The sequence below is a fragment of the Gobio gobio genome (assembly GCF_949357685.1).
Source record: "Gobio gobio genome assembly, chromosome: 25".
NCBI classification, from domain to species: Eukaryota; Metazoa; Chordata; class Actinopteri; order Cypriniformes; family Gobionidae; genus Gobio; species Gobio gobio.
Genome location: NC_137121.1, coordinates 10,662,191 through 10,681,324, shown reverse-complemented (window position 1 = coordinate 10,681,324; position 19,134 = coordinate 10,662,191). Strand labels below are relative to the sequence as shown.

Genomic DNA, 19,134 nt, shown 5'->3' with positions numbered 1-19,134 from the left:
GATGTCTGGGCATCGAGGTCAACAGTTTCTAGAGTTTCTAGAGTTTTGGTGTTGGAATTTGGTCCCATTCTTGCCTGATATAGGTTTCCAGCTGCTGAAGAGTTTGTGGTCGTCTTTGACGTATTTTTTTTTTAATAATGTGGCAATTGTTCTCTATAGGTGAAAGATCTGGACTGCAGGCAGGCCATTCAGCACCCGGACTCTTCTACGATGAAGCCATGCTGTTGTAATAGTGCAGTATGTGGTTTTGTATTGTCCTACTAAAATACACAAAGCCTTCCCTGAAATAGATGTCGTTTGGAGGGGAGCATATGTTGCTTTAAAACCTTTATATACCTTTCAGCATTAATAGTGCCTTCCAAAACATGCAAGCTGCCCATACCGTATGCACTTATGCACCCCCATACCATCAGAGATGCTGGCTTTTGAACTGAACGGCGATAACACGGAACGTCTCCTTCCTCTTTAGCCCGGAGGACACGGCGTCCGTGATTTCCAACAAGAATGTCAAATTTGGACTCGTCTGACCATAGAACACTTTTCCACTTTGAAAATGGGGGCCGTCCCCATTTTAAATGAGTCTTGGCCCACAGGACACAACAGCGCTTCTGGACCATGTTCACATATGGCTTCCTTTTTGCATGATAGAGCTTTAGTTGGCATCTGCAGGGGCCCGTTTCAGTAAGGAGGTTCAACAAACTCTGAGTTTAAACCTGAACTCTGAGTTGACTTACTCTGAGATGGGAAACTCTGAGTTTTGGGTTTCAGAACAGCTGAATTGAGGTAGTTCAATCAACTCTGAGTAGACTGACTCTGAGTTAAGCACATGCACTCCAACTGTAGGAGCCAAAATGTGTATGGCTGGGTGATGTTATTCTTATTTTGACCACTGAGTGGCGCTGTGAACATTACTGAGAGATCAATGTATATATGTCGCCTTCCTTATGCTGTAGGTAGGTGTTTTGACCCGGAAGGGCAAAAAGGTTTTGACCGCAATAGCGGTGAACGTGTGTAAACTTCCATTGGGATTAATGTATTGAATACAAAAATGGACATTATGCACTGTGGTGTCTGTGGAGCCAATAAACTCTGTATAGTGATGCAACGGAAGAATGGTCTTCTCGTTATTATGGACGAAGTAAACAACGTAACACCAAAGAAAGTGAGTCAACCTAACTTCTCCGGGACCAAGACAACTCAGTAGCTTAAAGTATTAGATTTAGCTCCTACACCAACTATGAAAAGCCACGATCAATGGAGCTCCGAAATTATGATTCACCATGGCAACAGCACCCAACAAAAAGACGTTCCCATACTTCCGGGTCAATAAGTTTAATTCTTAATTAGTTTAATTAAGTTTTAATTTTCATGGTATCCAAAAGGCCAAAAAAGAATGTGGCAGCAGCTAAAAATAAAAAATAAAAAAAACATAATTCAATCAGGTAAAGCTTTAAGCATAAAATGTTCATGGGTGTAGGTTTCATGACTTTACAAACATTTGACATATTAAATATCATTCAGTGTCCAATGTGCAGCAGCTTTTCCCACATAGACCCTTTTCACAGACTGTGATGACGCATTTTAATTGTCATCAATATCGTAAATCCTGCAACGTTTTAATTTTTTTTGGTATGTACATTTATAACACTAATACTTTGTATTATATTACTTTTACATCAAATTACACTCTAAAAAAAAAGGTTCTATATGGCACCAAAAATGGTTCTTGGCTCATAATCATAGGGGAACCTTTTTTAGTGCTATATAGCACCAATTTTGGTGCTTCAGTGGTTCTTCAGCGGTGCTATATAGCACCTTAGTCAAAGAACTGGTGAAGAACCTCTGAAGAACAGCTGAAGAACCTCTGAAGAACAGCTGAAGAACCACCGAAGCACCAAAATTGGTGCTATATAGCACTAAAAAAGGTTCCCCTATGATTACGAGCCAAGAACCATTTTTGGTGCCATATAGAACCTTTTTCTTTTTTAGAGTGTACAAAAAACAAGTTACCGCTGCTGTGAGAGTATTTCTAATACAGTGTCTATGGGAGTGATGGTGAAAATTAACATCTTTCTCTCTTTTCACTTCCGTTATCAATCTCACTCTATTTTTTCCCTCTTTTTGAAAGTTGTTAAATCACTATTGGGGAGTTTTTCTTTTGCTATTTGAGCAAATGGGGACACAAAAATATATATTTAATGTATTCTTTCATTCACCACTATAAAAGTTAACCCAACTATGACGACTTCAGCTTCGGAAACCCAGAAATGTGAAAAGGGTCTATGCTCTTTTCACATAATTTCATGTTCTCTGATCCCACCTGTTACATTTATTAATTAGGGTAATGACATTAACATTTGACTTCTACTCAGGCCAGCCAAACACCAGCACCACTGACAGATGAAGAGGAGATGGAGGAAGAATATTAACATCAGGAAAAACAATAAAGTATTTGTCGGAAATAAAGATGACCATAAAAATTGTAAATAAATGTATTTAACAGCTGTGGTGGTGGTTATGGCATATATCTCGTACTAACATCTGGCAGCATCCTTCCATCCCATACAGTAATCTGTTTTCAGAAAGTGTGATGATGGGAATATGAGTGTCATCAATGCGTCCAACCACTGGAAATCCTAAAGGAAATTCTAATTATTAGGTTAATTCTAGAGGTTTATCAAGTGAACGTCAGGATCCTTCCTGTATAAAAGGGCATGCCATTATTTGTCTCTTTGACAGTGTCCTCATGATGAAAATATGAGCAATGAATGAATGTTCCTGCACTGCAAAAAATGCTTTTCTTACTATGTATTTTTGTCAAGTGGCAGATAATTTAATTTGTTTTAAGTAAACTTCGCTTACTTTAGATTTAGATTACATTTATAATTTGTTGATATTTGCACTTGAAATACGACCAAAATACTCAGTAAGAAAAGCATTTGTGGCATTTGAATGAATGAAGTATTTAAACACTGCTGGCACTTTAAAAAGGGGGATGAGATCGAAATAAACTCTGGGTTTACCTAAGAAAACCTGCTCCTGACCAGGTTAGGTTCACAGAGTAAGTTACCCTGGTAACTGATTCTGAGTATAAGTTACCTCTCTTTTAGAAACGGGCTTGGCTTACCCTGCTTTCTCAGGTTTCACATACCTCCCATTCTGAAACATAAAACCCAGAGTTTCCCTTATTTCAGGGTTAACATACTCAGAGTTTTCACTTAACCTCCTTTCTGAAACGGACCCCAGATGGCACGGCATATTGTGTTTACCGACAGTGGTTTCTGGAAGTATTCCATTTAGTAATGTCATTGACACAATCATGCCGATGAGTGATGTAAAGGTCCATCCAATAAAGGTCTTCGGCCTTGTCTCTTACGCACAGAGATTTTGCCCAGTTTCTCTGAATCTTTTGATGATGTTATTATACTGCAAGCCTTTGCAATTTGACTTTGAAGAACATTGTTTTTAAAGTATTCCACAATCTTTTTACACACTCCTTCACAAATTGGAGAGCCTCTCTGCCCATCTTTACTTCTGAGAGACTCTGCCTCCCTTTTATAGCTAATCATGATATAGACCTGATATCAATTAACTTAATTAGATGCTAGATGTTCTCCCAGCTGAATCTTTGTTAAATGGCTTGCTTTTTCAGCCATTTGTTGCCCGTGCCAACTTTTTTGAGACCTGTAGCAGGCATCAAGTTTGAAATGAGCTCATTTAGTGGATAAAAGTGTAAAATTTCTGTTTAAACATTTGTTATATTATCTATGTTCTACTGTTAATAAAATATTGACTCATGTGATTTGAAAGTCTTTAAGTTTTCATTTTATTCAAATTTAAAAAACGTCCCAACATTTCCAGAATTCGGGTTGTATGTGTACACACCTACACAGTAGCATTATCATTGCATTGGTTGCTATTAGCACCATCAAATACACCATCAATATTACATGACTGAATGAGAAATATGTCATGGGCCCAGGCTAGATTTTCAAGCTCCTCTGCTGATTGGACTACATTTAGAACATTAAGGAATAAGTTTACCGTAATGATAAGAAAGTCTAAATCAGTCAGTCACAGAAAATCTTAAAAAAATCTTTAAAAACTTTAGCTTACGTGTGTTAACGATGTTTCTATCGCCTGTTGTTTCTGTTTCTTCAACTGTGTTTTGATCCAGAAATTGTGTACTTTTTCAGAAGATGTGTAATAGCGCCCTCTACCGTATAACAGTGAAAACATGGATTGTCGGAGTGTAAGTCTAGGCCAAATATACTAGACTTTTCTGTCAGTAAGTGAAAGTATACTTAAATGTAATTTTAAGCATATTTCAAAGAAGTATATTTTTGAAAAGTACATACAAATTAGACTGGAAGTATACTTATTTTTATTTTGAACGAATAGCCTAATAGCACACTTGAATAAACTTATTTTTGTAAGGGATTTTAAATGTGTTGTAGGCCTACATGTTTTTTGTTTGTTTGTTTGTTTGTTTGTTTGTTTGTTTGTTTGAGTTTGCATGGCTTCTTTGGCCATGTCTTTGCTTTAAAATATATCATTTAATCTCAATGGGACTTCATGGTAAAATGTAAATAATTTCATTTACATTTTAGTGGATGCAAATAAAGCCAAAAGGTCCATTTATGTCTGCTCATATATAAATGATATATGAAAAACTAAGCTCAAAGTGACATATACAGATCAAAAGTCTTATATAGACCAATATGAAAGTAAAAGCAGTAAAAGTGTCTCACAGAAACTGTAAACATGTTTACTTTCATACAAATAGCCTTCAGTTAGAAGTGAAAAACTTACCAAAGTCCATTGTACTTGTTTTGTCTCAGTTGGAGCTCCAAAGTAAATATAGTTCCATCAGCAGTCTAGTAGTTTTTACTTGCAATCCACTTGCAAGGTGTTTTTGACGGGACCCACTTGCTTGTGCTTTATAACTGTGACAAACATAAGGCGTGTCTACAGGTGTAAAGCTGACGTTTTATTCAAGACAAGCTGTTTGCAATTTTTAAGTGACAGTAACTTGTTTAAATATTAATTACAAGTTAAAATGTCTTCATAAACCCACTCTTAATATGGAAAACGATACATAATGAAAATACATCATATAGAAATAGAAAACTTAAGAAGGAAGTGGACAAAATAATAGAGTGCATTAGTGCCCGCCCACAGAACAAGTATTTCATGAGGAGCCAAGAACAGGAAAAACTGGAACACTCTATAGACCACAACAGCAAGAATTGGCCATTCGAAACAGGAAGGGGGACACACTTGAAAATCTTTACAAAACAACTAAAATAAATATCATTAGCTAACTGATATAGACTACATGCATTAAAACCCAACAAGGCATGTGGCATTGATAGAATATTAAACAAAATGATCAAATACATCAATGAAAAATTCAAAACTGCATATAGCATTATTTAACATTGTTTTGAGTGTAGGATATGGAATCAAGGCCTAATTACATCTTTATACAAGGAGGCAAACAATTACAGAGGCATATGTGTCAAAAGCAAAATTAGGAAAATATTCAGTTTCATTATTAATATAAGATTGCAGAACTTCCTCAAAACCCACAAAATCCTACTGAAAAGTTAAATTGGATTTACACCCTCCACATGATCATTGATAAGCACATACACTAAAACAAAACCACAGTCTTTGCTTGCTTTGTTGACTTTAAGAAGGCTTTTGATTCAATCTGGCATGAATTACTCTTTCTAAAACTAGGCCTACTGGAAATTGGGATCGGAGGGAATGTATAGAGATGTATAAAACAACACTTGCGAAAATAGGGAACAAGCGAACAGTATTTTTCTCTCAACAATGAGGAGTCAGACAAGGTTGCCCGTTGAGCCCCTCTTTATTTTACATATAAACAAATGAGCCAAAATAATTAAATAATTTGATTGCCCCCAGCCCAACCCTGACAGAATAAGAAATTAAATGTCTCCTCTTTGCAGATGATTTATTGTCTGGCTATCACCAGACCAAGCTCAATCTTTTAAGATTGAACATTGGTCTTAGGAGTCTTCTTGTATTTTATACTGTACAAGAGGCGTGATCAACTGGCATAGTTCAAATGACTCTGTATGCAATTGGATAGGTCTTCAACCAATCAGACTAATGTGATTTGTCCCCGCAAATGTGTAATGGAAGAAATTACAGGTTTCCCAAATTTGTAAAAGCATCCTAAAAGTAAACAGAGCAACACCAAACAACTCGAGCTGAATTAGCACAATATGCCTTATTAATCAATATCCAAAAGAGAGCTGTGAAATTCCATAAGCACCTAAACTGCAAAGAGCCAAGCTCATATCACGCTGAAGCCCTGCAGAACCTGCACAGGAGCGTCTTTTCACAGCTGCTGCTGAAACTACATCCACACCAGCACAGGTGTCCAATAAAAACTTTTTTTTTAGCATTTATATTTATTTGACCGTTTGGCTATTTTTTAAGAAATCCCTTTACATGGCACCAGAAGTGGGCCTCCATGCCCATATCTTATACTGTATAAGTGTATATGATACGAGTGGTGGCAAGGCAAGTTTATTTATATAGCACATTTCATACACAATGGTGCTTTACATAGAAAAGGTATTAAAATATTGATAGAATAATCACAACATAAGAAATAAAAATACCATGTTATTAGAAAGAAAATAACAATACTAAATTTGTGGCTCCCCTGAACAGAAGAGTCAGATATTTTCGGTTTGTGAGGCACACTAGTAGCAACCCGGTGTTGCACACTCACACCTGAGTATAAAAACAAAACAAAAATATAAACAAGGTTCAGTTAAAACAATTATAAAAAATAATTTAAATTAAATTAAAAGAATAAAAAGATGATACATACCGGTAGATAAGGTAAAGTGCAATCATCAGTCGGATGTACAGTGGCACAGTGCTCATTCAGTAAATGCACAGCTAAACAGATGTGTTTTGAGTCTGGATTTGAATGGGGCTACTGTTGGATCACATCTGATCTGTTCAGGAAGCTGGTTCCAGCTACGGCTGGCATAATAGCTAAAAGCAGACTCTCCTTGCTTTGAGTGTACTCTTGGTTTTTCTAACTGACTTGATCCTGATGATCTGAGTGATCTGTTGGGTTTATATTCAGTAAGCATATCTGCAATGTTTTGAGGTCCTAGACCATTGATTGATTTATAAACAAGCAACAGTACTTTAAAATAGATCCTAAATGTAACTGGAAGCCGGTGTAAAGACCTGAGGACTGGTGTGATATGGTCATATTTTCTGGTTCTGCTCAGGATCCTGGCAGCAGCTTCTGTATGAGCTGCAGCTGTCTAATGGTCTTTTTGGGAAGGCCGGTGAGAAGACAATTACAATAGTCCACCCTGCTGGTGATGAAAGCATGAATGAGTTTCTCTAGGTCTTGTCTGGAAACAAAGCATCTAATTCTTGCGATATTTTTTAGATGAAAGTAAGCTGATTTAGTTATTGCTTTGACATGACTACTGAAACTCAGGTCTGACTCCAATATCACACCCAAATTCCTGACTTGATTTTTTGTTTTCAGACCTTTAGCCTCAAGATATGCGTTCACCTTGAGAATTTCATCTTTATTTCCAAATGCAGTGAGTTCAGTTTTGTCTTTGTTTAACTGAAGAACGTTTTGGCACATCCAGTTGTTAACTTCATCAATGCATTTGTACAGGGAGTCAATGGGGCTGTAGTCGTTAGGCGATAGGGCTAAGTTCTGGGTGTCGTCTGCATAGCTGTGGTAAGCAATTTTGTTATTTTTCATTATTTGGCTCAGTGGCAGCATATACAGGTTGAATAGGAGTGGTGCAAGAATTGACCCTTGTGGGACTCCGCATGTCATGGATGTCCACTCAGACTTATGGTCACCAATGCTCACATAATAGCCTCTCCCTTCTAAGTATGACCTGAACCATTTAAGGACCATCCCAGAAAGCCTGACCCAGTTTTCCAGCCTGTCAAGAAGTATGTTGTGTTCGACAGTGTCAAAAGCAGCACTGAGGTCGAGTAGCACCAGAACTGATAATTTACCTGTATCAGTATTTAAGCGAATATCATTTATTATCTTTATGAGCGCTGTGTCTGTGCTGTGATGCTGTCGGAAACCAGATTGAAAATTGTCAAAGTATCCGTTTGAGCTCAAGAATTTGTTCAGCTGACTGAAAAAAACCTTTTCAATGATCTTGCCTATGAAGGGGAGATTTGAGATTGGTCTGTAGTTGCTCAGTATGGAGTTATCCAGATTTCTCTTTTTCAGGAGGGGCTTTACTACTGTGGTTTTTAGGGAGTTTGGAAAAGTCCCAGAAAGAAGTGAGGAGTTTACCACTTCTAGAAGATCTGCTTCTAGACAGTTAAACACTTTTGAAAAAAGAAGTGGGGAGTGTGTCATGGGCGCAGGTTGATGTTTTAAGGTGCTGTATCGTTTCTTCTAAAATTTTACCATAAATTGATTCGAAATCAGTCATAGTAACTTTCTGAGGTTGTGGTCTGATCTGACTGACCCCAGAGCAACTCAAGGATGTGCTGATCGCCTTTCTGATATTATTGATTTTCTCAGAGAAGAAGGAAGCAAACTCACTACATTTGCTGTCTGGGAGCATTTCATTGGGAATGTGACTCGGGGGGTTTGTTAGTCTCTCGACAGTAGAAAAAAGAGTGCGCGTGTTGTTTATGTTTAAAATATTTGAGAAAAAGGTCTGTCTAGCTTTGCCTAGTTCCACATTGAAAGCATGAAGACTGTCTTTATAAATGTTATAATGGACTACAAGTTTTGTCTTCCACCACATGCGCTCAGCTTTTCTGCATTGTCTTTTCATTATTTGCCCTGATGTTGTGTTTCTCCAAGGAGCTTTTTGTCTGCCACTCTTTTTCTTGACTTTCACAGGAGCAATTCCATCAATTACACTCTTAACTCTTAGTTAAAGGAGTCAAGGAGAAAATCAACAGAGTTTGCAGATAGGCCTATGCTTGGTGTTAGAGATATAGTCTTCATAAACAGCACATTAGTGTTCTCATTTAAGCATCTCTTTTTGACAGAGACAGATCAAGTTTCAATGGCAGGAGAGATCAATATATCAAAGAAAATACAGAAATGATCGGACAGTGCAACATCCTTAATAACAATCGATTAAATGTTTAGACCCTTGCTGAAGAGTAAATCTAGGTTTTCTCCACGATCATGTGTGGGTCCATGTACATGCTGAGTCAAATCAAAAGTATTTAAAACAGTTATGATTTCTTTTGCCATATTGATTTCTGATGTGAATGTTAAAATCCCCAGCAATAGCAAAACAGTCAAACTCTGAGGAAATTATTGATAACAGCTCTGTAAAGTCCTCAATAAAGGCTGGAGAGTATTTCGGAGGCCTGTAAATAATGATAATCAGGATGTGTGGAGCACCTTTTAACACAATACCCAGATATTTGAAAGACAAATAATCAGCAAATGATACTTGCTTACATTGATAGATATCTTTAAAAAGAACAGCTACACCTCTCCTAACTGCTCTGCAGACACTCATAAAAGTAAAGTTAAGAGGGGCTGTTTCATTGAGGACTGTTGCACTGCAGCTGTTAACAGACAGATGTTAAAACTTATGAAAGAAACATTGTTATATTAACAGAAATATCAGTTTAATTGTTATTTATAAGGCAGTCAGATTCATGTCGTCTGCTGTTAAGTTTTTTCTGTTGCGCTCACGGGTGAGTAAGAACAGGAATCCTCCTCCTCCTCCTCCTGCCAGACTCTGTTCTAAACTCAGCGGCTGAAGTGTGTTCATCATGGATCTCACTGCGGCCTGGTCGAGCTTCATAGCTCAGTGAATCCCTATATTACTCTAGAAAGGAAGTGATGCATCCCAGTTATGAGAATAAAAGCGTCTCTCATACCAGTGGTGAGGATCTGCTCCAGGTAAAGAACATCATGAATGAGAGAGTTTGTGTCGAAGCTCCGTCCTGTGCATCTGTATACAGCGCCTGCAAACATACAAACATATACACTTGAATCTTATTGTCACATATTCCCTGTGTGTTTGTGGACACTTTGTGTTATTTCCTGTCCTGTGCCATGTGTTGTAGTCCTTTGTAGTTTTTCATGGTGTGTTAGTTCTCCCAGGTGTTTCCCATTTAGCCACTCCCTCTTTTATCTCGTTAACCTTGTTTCCCTGTGTATTTATACCCCACTGCTTCAGTTGTTGTTGGTTGGTCGTTGCTCCTGTATGTGTTCCTGTCTTTGTGCTCCTGCCTGTTTGCCGTCTTGGACTTTCTTTGTTTATGTCTTTAATAAATGTTCAAAGCTGCATTTGGATTCTCATCCCTGCCACAACGTTACACTTATATTATAATAATATGTAATAAACTTTATGATATATTTATGACACTAATTATTATTTACATAATAGAAGGTGCATAAAAACAATTGAATATGCTGTTAGAACATCCAATACCTCTTTAATCAAAGTAAAAATTATAAATTATTTTTTAAATTATTTTTAGAAGAAAAAAAAAACCTGGCCTCCATTCATCTAATTTTTTTGGCCCTGGACATCCCCTAGATGATCAATCGGACTGAGATCTGGGAAATTTGGAGGCCGAAGCAACAGCTTGAACTCTTCATCATGTTCTGAAAGAGGTCGCTGCCATCAGGGAACACCATTGCCTGAAGGAGTGTACGTGTCTGCAACAATCTCAGTGGTACGTGTCAAAGTAACATCCACATGAATGCCAGGATCCAAGATTCCCAACAGAACACTGTCCAGAGCGTAACACTGCCTCCACCGGCCTGTCTTCCCATAGTGCATCACGCTGCCATCTCTTCCCCAACTGAACGACGCACACACACTCGGCCATCCACCTAAAAGATTCATCAGACCAGGCCACTTTCTTCCATTGCTCCATTGTCCAGTTCCGACACTCATGTGTCCATTGTGGGCACTTTCAATGGTGGACAGGGGTCAGCATGGGCACTCTGAGAGGTCAGGGATACACAGCCCAATACACAGCAAACAATACACAGCAAACTTCCTTCCTTGCAACACTATAGGTAGCTACTGACCACTGCATACCAGGAACACCCACAAGACTTGGCGTTTTGTTCCTCTGGACCACCAGTCGTCTAGACATCACTATTTGGCCCTTGTCAAAGTCACTCAGATCTTTTCTCTTGCCTGTTTTTCCTGCGTCCAAAACAAGAAATTCAAGAACTGACTGTTCACTTGCTGAGTCATAATATCCATCCCACCCATTGACAGGTGCCATTGTATCTATAATCTTTTTTTTATTTTGGGACTTTTAATTCTTCATTTACTCTGTCAGGAGTTTTCTCTGTTATCGATGGATATATTATAAATATCTTATATTTGAAAAACGAAGCCAAATGCTATATATATATATATATATATAAAATATATATATAAAAAAAAAAACATTTAATGTATTCATAAGTGGATTGTTGATATGTCAAATTTTAAATTGGCCTTAATATGCTACAAATGTTGCATATTAACCCAAAAATTTAATTAATAAAATGATAAATGCAAAGAGACATATATATGTATACATTTATATATATATATATTTATATATATATATAAGCATTTAATTGAACTCTCTGAAAATCGCACATCCTGTATTCCAATTGGGAGATCAATAAAAATATACTTAAAAAAAATATAAAATAATGAAAAAGAGACTATAAAAATAAAAATATGAAAAAATCAGTAATGAAAAAAAATCCTAAAACTAGATTGATGGATCAGTCCATATGGAGGTATCGTTACACCCCAGCGGAAATCCACTCCAGAATCCACTATATGTGAACTTTGAGAGAGGGTTATTATAGTTCACTAAAACTACAAAATTAAAACTCTAAAAAAAAATGTATCTTGAAATAAAAATCAATACTATGACAAGAACACACAACTAAGCTCTACTTTTAGTAGTTTTGTTGTGTGTTCTGATTACATATAAAAAACTATTTCACTCGATTCTTGTGTTTTTTCTGCTTTATTGGAGAGAGTCAAAAACTTCAGACTATTTTATGCATTAGTCACTTATGCACTTATGATCTCTTGAGGAGCATTTTGATGTTTATGATCCTGCATTAGAAGCTTCAAATCACAAACAATACATAAATAAAACACTTTATCTTTCAAAAGAAGCCATAGTTGCATTTGCCAACAGTAGAGAGCAAAGCATTGGATCAGTGATTCTGTGTGTCTGCGTACATGTACAGAAATCTGGGATTTAAAATCAAATGAATTATACAGAAAGTTTAATAAATGGACAAATTTATGACAAAATAATCAAAGAACACTGCAATGTTAATGCATTTAAATGTTAATTATATCAATTTATTGATTTTACAACTCGTGCTAATCAAGGTTCAAAAACTAAGTTGTAGCTGTTTTGCTTATACATCATGTCTGCCTGTCATGTTTTTACCCTTATGTAGATTTTAATTGTAACAGCAGCAAACCCACAAGAGTGCTCAGGTGTTGATTTGCACTTTAATATTCAAAGTCTTACAGTGCTACAGTTCAGACTGGGATATGTACGATTTTTTTTAAAAAGTTTTCAAAAGAAGTATCTTATGCTGAATATGCTCACTGCATGTTGCGCTTTTTTTTCTCAAATCCATCCATTCATAAAAAGGTTACCGGGCAACTGAGGAGTAGCACCGTTCAGTGCTTATTGTTTTCGCACTTTGAACCCTGGCTAACAAGCTAATAGTGTCCAGCCGATGGTGCCACGAGCTCGTGCAGCGCTGTCAGAATCAATCTGTGCATATATTAGATATATCACCCCAAAAAAAATTGCATTTTATCTAGTAATTGCTTAAAGGGTTAGTTCACCCAAAAATGAAAATTCTGTCATTAATTACTCACCCTCATGTCGTTGGACACCCGTCAGACCTCCGTTCATATTCGGAACACAAATGAAGATATTTTAGTTGAAAGCTGATGGCTGAGAAAGGCTTCAGAAAGGCCTCCATTGGCATTCAGTACATTGACACTTCCAAGATCCATGAAAGGCACTTAAAACGTCGTTACAAAGTCCATCTAACCACAGTGGCTCTACAATAATTTTACGATGCGAAAAATCTAAATAACACCTTTATCCAACTTGTTCTTGTCTTCCGTGTGTGCCTCCACGATGCATGCGCGAGAATATGATGCAGATCCGGCGTTCGGGAATCCATGAAATACACACTTAAGCCCCATTTTGAGCACTACGCCGAGACCTAAAGCACGATCAATGTAGAATCCAACAGTTTAGATACGGCGCGTCTTCCTCTGCTTGTAAACAAATCGCTTCTGGGTCATGTGTCCGAACGCCGGATCTGCGTCATATTCTCGCGCATGCGTCGTGGAGGCACACACGGAAGTCGAGAACAAGTTGGTCTTACGGGTGTCCAACGACATGAGGGTGAGTAATTAATGACAGAATTTTCATTTTTGGGTGAACTAACCCTTTAAGGCCATTTCACGATTTCAATAAAGTATACAGCAAGAAATCATTTCATGTGCTCTTGCCGCACACACATAATAAAACATTAACAAAACATAACGCAAAAGTCCAGGCCTGGTTCTCTCTCGTTGTTCACTGTCGTCGCTCCTCCTTTTATGCTTTCGAAGCTCCTCCGTGAGAGATAAGAGACCGGTCTGGAACTCAGCTGGCGCTCATTATCAATCACACCACCGGCCACTCGTCCTGCTTGCCACATAGTTATCATTAAAATTATGTCAAAATTATAAATGTCAACATTTAAAGACAAATTCTCTTTCAATTAGTTTTATATAATTCAAGTTTTCTTAGTGTCTTCTTCATGCTTATCACGCTTCTTTAATCTTCTTGGGAAAAGCGTTGAGATCTTGGGCAAAGCAAGTGCTCGTCTGGTTCCTGAATGTTCCACAGACTCCGGGATGGACCGCAAAGACCCGAATCCTGAGCTGTGAGATGAGACTTTAGAGCGTGATGAGCTATAAACTGAATCACTGTCTGCTCCTGATCGGGATCTGAATGAACCGTAACCAGAACTTCCCAGAAACCTTGTGTCCGACCGCTCATCTCCACTCACTGGAGGGAAGAAATGAAATTATAAAAAGGCATGAAATTCTTACATTTAACACTTTCAGTGTATTCTTAAAGATATTGTAGCCTATTGGTAATCTTTACCAGCTGCCCTTTAAAACATTAAACAAATACTTTATTAATCAGTAAAGTTTTATCCTGGTTTTATCTATGAAATATCTTTATTACATATTAGATAAGTCTGATTGCTATTTATTGTATATAAAGTTTATAAAGTTGACCATAAAAATGTATTCTGAAACTTTCAAAAGGAGGTAATAAGTATTATATGTGCCTTTTATTTTATTTCGTATCAGGTTTGCATTTATTGCCATAAATTAAAATATCAGCATTACCATTTGTGTAAAAATTGACCAAATGAAAGGAGATGTAGAAAGTGTCCAAATTTTATGATGGGGAAAAACGTAGTAACAAATTTATGACAATCTACACAACAGTGCTTAAAAATGTTACTGGGAGACCAAAGTCTGCTGAAAGTGTGCAAATAAAACTAAAGACACTCACAGTTTGGTGGTAGCCATTCATTGCTGTTATATCGTTTTATGCCCACTGACTCATAACTTGTGTTTGATGAATCTCTGGATTGTGATGAACTGAAAGCTGAGTCTGCTCCTGATCAGGATCTGAATGAACCATGAGCAGAACTTCCCAGAGAGCATGAATCATATCCATCCTCTCCACTCACTGTAATGATGAAAGCACAGAGCAGATCAGTAGAAGAACATTTACAGTAATGTGTTTGACAGACACATTTATACAAAGCAACTGACACGTTATTGTAGGAATATATTCATCAGGTCATGTGGTTGTGATCCATTGAGATGTTCAAACTTATGTCAACTCTAAATGGGTCAGAGCAAGCAAGTACGCTTATAATACACGACGCTGGGCTTCACGCTGAGAGGTTGCTGTTTTGTCCAATGCACTGATTGGCTAATGTCTGCTTAAGCTAATAGCCAATCAGTGCCGTAGAAAAAGGTGCTGTAGCGTAATTCGTCCTCCCCCTCCCTGCCCCTTGTTCCAACTCGAAAATGTGAATGTATTCAAAATGCAGGATTGCCTACAGTTATTTTTATACCTCACATCTCAAGAGTAAATTACACCCTGCGTCATTCCTCTATCCAATTCCAAACTCCTTGATGATTTGAATGACAGAGCCGATTATCATGTGTGCAGTTAATTTTACTATTTACTAATGTTTACTGTTGCTCTTGGAGAAGCAATGCTTGACAGCACTGTGGAAACAAATGTGAAGAACAGATGGCAGGACTTCCTTCTGGAAGCAGCAAAGCAGGTTCAGAACAGACTCCAGCAAATCCATGGCATCATTCAGCACATCAGTGACTCTCAGAACAAACCACAGTTAGCCACAGTATCCATGCTGAAAATGTCCACTGGTGATCTTGGAGTCCTGGATACATAGCATCAGGCAATTGACAGAGGTGGAAAACAAGGCAGAACAGTTCTGGACTGAAGTTCTGATCAACAGGGATAGCGGTGGGGAGCAGTGTTTTTAAGATCTGGCCCTGCTTGTGCTGTCCCTTCTCGCAATGTTGATGTTGAAAGGCTTTGTTGAAATTTGATGAAATCCCATCTGTTTTTGTTTTTCAAACTCATAGTGGTTTCAGTTTAACACAGGCTCATTTATTAGTCATAAATAATATTGATGATAATAAATAACATAATATTGGGCTTTTTTGGGGCTCATTTTGAAGCTGCAGTTGCTTATTTGTCTTGCGAGAGTTAGCAACACTGGTCAGGAGGATTCACTTCACCACAGCGCTTTGGTTCACATACAAACAGAACATTATATGATTACAATATTCAAATTAATTTATTTTGATCCTGCAGCTCTTGGTTTGCCCTGGTTTCTGAATGAAGCTAAACAGGGTTAAACCTGGTCAGTATCAGGATAGGAGACCATCTGAGAGAAATGAAAACTGTAAGAGTGAGTGTTAGAGCTCAACCTGAGGTCTGTGTGATGGTCACTTTTAAACCATTTATTACTACATCTATTAAAAAAAACTGGGGACAATGAGGAGGAAACACATTTGAGACTGTGTGTAGACAATATTCACTCACTAGTCTGTGATCCAAAATTTCCGTTGTTTTGAGCCACTGTCTCCTCAATCTTCTCCAGCAGCTCCTTGATCTGAGTGTCGTCACTCCTGTTGTGATTGTTGAGAACATGATACCTGTTCCCACATTTGTCCAGCAGCCGCTGGAGATCCTGCCCTTCACTCTCAATGTGCTGCTCTATAGATGTGTCTGACAGAGAGTCTCCATGAGTGAACAGCACTATAGTGTGACTCCAGACTCTCTCACTGAGAAGATCCAGATGCTCCTGCAATGCTTTTCTCTCAGTCTCTTTAAATCTAGTGTCCACACGTATGATCAGTAGTACAGCGTGTGGTCCTGGAGGACACAGAGACACACTGAGCACAATCTCCTGTTTCAGTATCTCAGGACTCATCTCTACAGTGTAATCCCTCCACCATCCTGGAGCTTCAATGACAGTGATGTGTCTGTCTGCTACTTCTCCATGTCTCCTCACACACTGAGCAGATCTCTTCAAGTCAAACTCCTCTCGGCCCAGGATGGTGTTTCCTGTTGAACTCTTACCAGCAGCTCTAAAACCCATCAACACAATCCTCAGCTCTGAGAGATGTTGAGCGTCACCTGAAACAAATAGAGATTAAAAAACACTTATCCTGTTGTGTGTGTTTTTTCTTAACAGTTAACAAGAAAGCTGTACCAAAATATGCTACTCATAATAATACAAATGACACATGAATGGAAATCATCTATGGTTCACAAAATATTGAAGAAAAGAGAATCGTTTAATTTTCTCAATCAGGAGAAAACAAAAACACAGATTACAAAAAACTCAGGGCTAAATTGCAATGTATTGGCAAAAATAACTTTCTTGCGCGCACACACAGCTTGCAAAAAACAGCACACACTCCTCTCAAACAGCGCACAAATAGACCCCTGGATTGAGTCTTCTTTACTTATTTTGTGCTTCAGTAGATTAAGGTCTATGGTTTTGCACACAAGGGGCCTCATTCCTGAAACACGAGCAGAACAAATGTGTGTGTAAAAAAAGGCAAGTAGGGCTCTCTGCAGCCTGCGGTGGATATCCAACTCTGCCCACATCCAAGTGTGACGTCAGAAATCCCGCCCTGCAGCTAATTTCATTGGTTACAGTTACGGGTAGGTTTAGAGATCAGTGTTTGGTGTAGGCAATCAGTACTTAATTCGTTACAGTGATGGGTAGGTTTAGGGATCAGTGTTTGGTGTAGGCAATCAGTACTTAATTCGTTACAGTGATGGGTAGGTTTAGGGATCAGTGTTTGGTGTAGGCAATCAGTACTTAATTCGTTACAGTGATGGGTAGGTTTAGGGATCAGTGTTTGGTGTAGGCAATAAGTACTTAATTCGTTACAGTGATGGGTAGGTTTAGGGATCAGTGTTTGGTGTAGGCAATAAGTACTTAATTCGTTACAGTGATGGGTAGGTTTAGGGATCAGTGTTTGGTGTAGGCAATCAGTACTTAATTCGTTACAGTGACGGGTAGGTTTAGGGATCAGTGTTTGGTGTAGGCAATCAGTACTTAATTCGTTACAGTGACGGTTAGGTTTAGGGAAAAGAGTTTGGTGTAGGCAATCAGTACTTAATTCGTTACAGTGACGGTTAGGTTTAGAGATCAGTGTTTGGTGTAGGCAATCAGTACTTAATTCGTTACAGTGACGGGTAGGTTTAGGGATCAGTGTTTGGTGTAGGCAATCAGTACTTAATTCGTTACAGTGACGGTTAGGTTTAGAGATCAGTGTTTGGTGTAGGCAATCAGTACTTAATTCGTTACAGTGACGGTTAGGTTTAGAGAAAAGAGTTTGGTGTAGGCAATCAGTACTTAATTCGTTACAGTGACGGTTAGGTTTAGGGAAAAGAGTTTGGTGTAGGCAATTCAGTACTTAATTCGTTACAGTGACGGTTAGGTTTAGGGAAAAGAGTTTGGTGTAGGCAATCAGTACTTAATTCGTTACAGTGACGGTTAGGTTTAGGGAAAAGAGTTTGGTGTAGGCAATCAGTACTTAATTCGTTACAGTGACGGTTAGGTTTAGGGAAAAGAGTTTGGTGTAGGCAATTCAGTACTTAATTCGTTACAGTGATGGGTAGGTTTAGGGATCAGTGTTTGGTGTAGAGGCAGTCTCTACTGTGATTGATATGACCAATAAAATCTTAAAAATCGGCTGCAGGGCGGCATTGGCCTGGCCTCTGACGTCACACTTGGATGTGGGCCGGGTTGGACATCCACCGCAGGCTGCAGCGAGCCCCTTCTCAAAAAAGCCGCTCTGACGTAAATTTTTGGATTCACGAAAATGTTCGTATTTTCAAAATGTTGGTACAAAAGAAATTTACACCTGCTCCCTACCACGTGTAAATGGTGCGCAAAACATTTGAACGGTCTGTTCTAATTTAGGCAAACTGACGACATTGCATTTTGATGAACTATGTACCATAATAATATTTCAAGCAGGTGTGCGGAAATGTGCAAAAGTGATCTTCGAGGTTATTTTACGTATCCTCCTGGGACCCATAGACATCATATAGGTTGTTTTGAAATACCTTTCATATCATCTTATATGATGTCTATGCTGGGACCCACGAATAGACTTTTGTCCACTGTAGTGGACATTATATTTTAGTGAATTTCACTGACATCATACATGTCACAGTCTGGATGTCCTGTAAAGAGCACATTCGGGGCTTTGCAGAGATACCAAATGTTTGGAGGTTTCACCAGGACAACTTCTTGGTCTTTAAAAACGGTTGACATTAAGGTTTAGCACGCTTAATGGAAATATAATATTTTTTTAATTATAATTTAAATCAGATTCATTTTCAAATGTTTTGTTATAAATCAACATCTCAGGAAAATGTTAAGGGTGTTTCTAATCAAAATATGACTTTATTTTACAAAACTTTCAAAAATGTCCACTGTAGAGGACGCCAGGACTT

General features: G+C 38.1%; 2 protein-coding genes across 2 annotated transcripts in view; both read right to left on the bottom strand.

Moving 5' to 3' along the window:
• Positions 1 to 10,820, bottom strand: part of LOC307121760 (uncharacterized protein) — a gene marked incomplete at its 5' end in the record, with an annotated part of 65,650 nt that extends 54,830 nt beyond the window's left edge. Inside the window, 2 exons of the mRNA XM_079809521.1 lie at positions 9,910 to 9,996; positions 10,679 to 10,820. Coding sequence (XP_079665647.1) covers positions 9,910 to 9,996; positions 10,679 to 10,820 — 229 coding nt within the window. The remainder of the gene's footprint in view (positions 1 to 9,909; positions 9,997 to 10,678) is intronic.
• Positions 10,821 to 10,933: 113 nt separating this feature from the next.
• LOC307121759 (GTPase IMAP family member 9-like) lies at positions 10,934 to 18,748 on the bottom strand (the record flags this gene model as incomplete). The annotated part of the gene is made up of 4 exons (XM_079809520.1): positions 10,934 to 10,987; positions 11,098 to 11,195; positions 16,195 to 16,791; positions 18,742 to 18,748. The coding sequence occupies 4 exons, from the start codon at positions 18,746 to 18,748 to the stop codon at positions 10,934 to 10,936; spliced, it is 756 nt and encodes a 251-aa protein (XP_079665646.1).
• Positions 18,749 to 19,134: the final 386 nt, after the last annotated feature.